Here is a 3,844-nt window from a genome sequence, read left to right as displayed (position 1 = left end):
TCATATAATATTTGACTATATTTATGATACTCTTAACACTCTTTTGAATATTCTTTTATTATTCAGACACTCTCTTTGGAGAGTATCCTAAATATCAATAAATTTATCTAATTTTTTTCTTCTTATATTTCAATTGTATTTTCACTTGCATAGAATATTTGTGTACGTCTGGAAGGTTAGTTCTCAAAGCATTTTCATTATAGGCAGGCAGGATGATTGAATATTAATGCAGTGAGAAACAAAGTTGAAGGACATAGGAAATATCACATACTAGAAACAAGGTCCCGTGTCCTTTCCGCGATCACAGCAATAAATATGGTCGATTTTTTGAGGTCTTAATCAAACCAAGGACACAATTTTGGTTCTTGAGAATCCCACGAAATCCCTTGTCTGAGTCTTTTTGGGTGATCAGTGAGTACTAGAGTTTGGTGGGAGTCAGGCAAAGGAACAGGTAGAGACTTTTATTGCACCACCATCACCCCCAGCTGTGTAGTACTATTTCATTAAACCCCTCAAAACCCATCATCCAATTCAAAATTTCAGATAAATGTCCTTTTCCTTCTCCCTCTTTACTTAAGCACGCCATGAAGATACATACACGCATAAGGGGACTTTGTGTGATTAAACTCTAGGTGAATTTAAGAGGACCCCACTTGCTAGTATTTCATACTCATCTAAATAGTTGTGCTAATTAAGCTATTTGTTTGTTTTGTTTTGTTTATGCATCTTGAATTGATCGGTGTGTGCATTAATTTGTACAATTGTGCAACAGCCTAACACATCCCACGTGGCTCATACATTTCCTAGATTTTCAGCTTGCTATTCCCAGCATCATGTGATTAAACAGGCTCTATGGTTTTTTAATATTTGGATCCACCATTCCTCTTTTTGGTGTCATCATTATCATCATTGTAATCTAACCAATACTATAATGCTTTGCTTTGTTTTGCTACCCCTCTTCCTCTCCTGTCATAGCCTCTCCATCAAATGATCAATCACTTAACAGCTGCCTCCCACTGCCCGTACATCTTGTATCTCTCCTTTGTGGGAATTCACTGTGAGTAGATGCTACTAACACATCTTTAAGGAGCATCATTCATCATTGTTTTTTTTTTTCTTTTGTGTTCAATGTGGAAAAGTGCTTTAACTAAACAGCTGTGAAGGCTTGTCACTGAAATAAAGCACTGCATTAAGGCCAAGCCACCACTCTCCTCTTTTCCATTGGTGGATCTTTTTTTCTCTCTTTTAATAGGAAATCATTGGTATGAGTTTCAGCTTTGCTGATCCTTCTGCGGCTCTGCCAATCTCTATTAGTATTATTAGACCCTTTTGATATATAAAACCTTCAATTACAATGCTTTACTTCCTTATATCTTTTGTCTCCTTTCTCATCCTTTCCAAGTCCTTCACCAGTAAGCCTTTCTCATCAGGGGAGAGAGGGATCAAATTAGGGTCAATTGGGTTTTGGGGGAGCCTTTCAAGTTGGTTAGTTTCTAGGCTCAGGAAAGGAAGCACAAGCACCCGTTTTAGTTTTCTTCAGTTTTCTCTTGACATGTCATTGAAAAATAATAGTTTAGTGTCTAAGGGGGAGAATGAGGAAGAGGAGGTGAAGGTTTCTCTCTTGGATTTGCCCGATTTGCCATTGGAATGCATCCTTGAGCACCTTTCACCAGCTGAATTATGCAGGGTGGCAACAGTGTGCACATCTCTTAGGGATAGATGTAGGAGTGATCATTTATGGAAGAAACACATGGAGAGGAAATGGGGTAAGGTGTTTGGTGATGCTGTTTATAGGCAATGGAAATGGCAGGTAGCTTCCAAGACCAGAGAAAAGATCTCCTCCAACCAGCACAATCAGAAAGGAATATTTGCTTTCCTTAATGGTGGTTTTCTACCCCTCCTATGGATCAAAGCAAAATCAGAAAAGGGCACACAGTCAAATAGCTCATTATCAGAAGATTCAATCGCAGCTCTATATCTTTCTCTTGAAAGTGGCAAATTTTGGTTCCCCGCTCAAGTCTATAACCGTGAGGTAATTGGTTGCCACATAATCTGATTCATGACTTTTTATGCTTCTCTGAATCTCAATGACTAAATACCAATATTCTGCACAATGGTTCTTCCTTTTGGGGATTTTGTTTCACACTTTCCTTTTTCAGAATGGTCATGCTGGATTCATGCTCTCATGTTATGATGCCCAACTTTGCTATGATTCTCGATCTGACACTTTTCTGGCAAGGTATGTGGAAAAGTTGACTCCTTCAAAGTTGAGATTAGATGCCAAACTTCTTGTCTGTGGTTAGAATTTGATGACATACGAAAATCTTAACAGCTTAAACTTTTATGGGATGGATTCTTTTCCCAAATTTTTAAAGGTTAATAAGTCCTTGCTTTTGTGGCAGGTACTCACCTCATGGCAGATGGACAACTGAGGAAAACATACAATGGGACCGGCTGAGAGTGCCACCAATAGCCTCTTCTCCACATGCTCTTCACATATCTGATTGTTTGGATGACTTGAGACCTGGAGATCACATTGAGATTCAGTGGAGAAGAAACAAAGAGTTCCCTTATGGTATGTCTCATCCTTGTGCACTTGTTGGACTAATTTCTTAATCATCTCCACTAAATGGTTTTATCATACTTTTGCCAAGAACAAATATTAATATTAATCAATTTGGTCATGATGTATATATATTGGATTATCTTGATGGAATAATTTTTTAGGTGTTTTATTGTAGGTTGGTGGTATGGTGTCATTGGTCATTTGGAACAATGTCAAGGACATGGGAACCATTGCCATTGTCATTACAGTGGTAAGGGAATCCACTTGTGCATTTTAATATACTTCCCCACTCCCTTTCCAAAATCGAGTTTTCATTGTATTGTTGCTTGTAGTAAACAGAATTAAACAACTTATATTTTTCTGAAGTTCAAATTCAATTTGAACTTTCATCATATGGAAAAAATGAACAAAGTTGCATATCAGGTGAAAATATAAGCCATATTATAGCCTTGTGTAAAGAACTTTGGTCTTATACACTCATAAAGAAAAGGGTTACCCATCTGGTTGTACTACTTGCAAAACAAAGTTTTTAGCTGTATAACTGACAAAAGAAAAGTGTTGCTGATAGATATGGTGATTTTGGAGTTCACACAGTACAGTGCTGGATCCAGATGGAGACAAACCGTGATAAACAGAAAGCATCATGTAGAAAAAGGCAATGAAATAGATGGTTTTTATGGAGGAATCAGGAAGCTGCATAGCAAGGAAGAAATTACAAGGTGGAAGAACCTCTGGCCAACTAAAATTGTGATACATAACTGATTTGATAGCTTAGAATTTTTGTAAATTAAGCAGTCACCCTTCCTAAAATGAGAAGGATTACTTTGTCACAGAACGATGTCATTCCTAACAATTGGAATAAACTTGGAAAGAGTGCATGGAGGATTTTTCAGAGGCTGTAACATGTGTACCACGACATAACAATTAGTGTATATGTTGCAGTTTTCTTATACGTGTCTATATATAATATATAGAAGAACATTGGTGCATAGTGCATACTCCTGTTCATTAGCTCCTTGATTGTGATTAGCTTTGAAGCTGGCAAAATTGTGTATATTGGTTTGGCTCTTGGAGAACAAAACAACGCCAAGAAAAATAGGAAATGGATCTTCTCGAATAAGATAGATATATTCATAAATTTTAAGATTACGGGACAATTTCGTGTCTACTATCTACTCTCTCTTTAGTAGATATTTGTAATATTTTACAGTATCACACCCTACACAATTTTCATACAACTTCATGAAAATATTTACATGAAATCTTATATGTCCACGC

General features: G+C 37.0%; 1 protein-coding gene across 1 annotated transcript; it reads left to right on the top strand.

Annotated features, from left to right (window-relative positions):
* The first annotated feature begins 307 nt into the window (after nucleotides 1-307).
* Nucleotides 308-3,555, top strand: LOC100806109 (F-box protein At2g26850). Its single transcript, XM_003554074.5, has 5 exons — nucleotides 308-2,032; nucleotides 2,160-2,239; nucleotides 2,403-2,575; nucleotides 2,742-2,816; nucleotides 3,135-3,555. Exons 1-5 carry the CDS (start codon nucleotides 1,355-1,357, stop codon nucleotides 3,326-3,328), a joined length of 1,200 nt encoding a protein of 399 aa, XP_003554122.1. The 5' UTR covers nucleotides 308-1,354; the 3' UTR covers nucleotides 3,329-3,555.
* The last annotated feature ends 289 nt before the right edge of the window (nucleotides 3,556-3,844 follow it).

The sequence above is a fragment of the Glycine max genome, chromosome 19 (assembly GCF_000004515.6).
Source record: "Glycine max cultivar Williams 82 chromosome 19, Glycine_max_v4.0, whole genome shotgun sequence".
In the NCBI taxonomy this organism is placed as follows: domain Eukaryota; kingdom Viridiplantae; phylum Streptophyta; class Magnoliopsida; order Fabales; family Fabaceae; genus Glycine; species Glycine max.
Note: the sequence above shows the minus strand (reverse complement) of the source record. Positions and strands in the feature narration are given on the sequence as shown.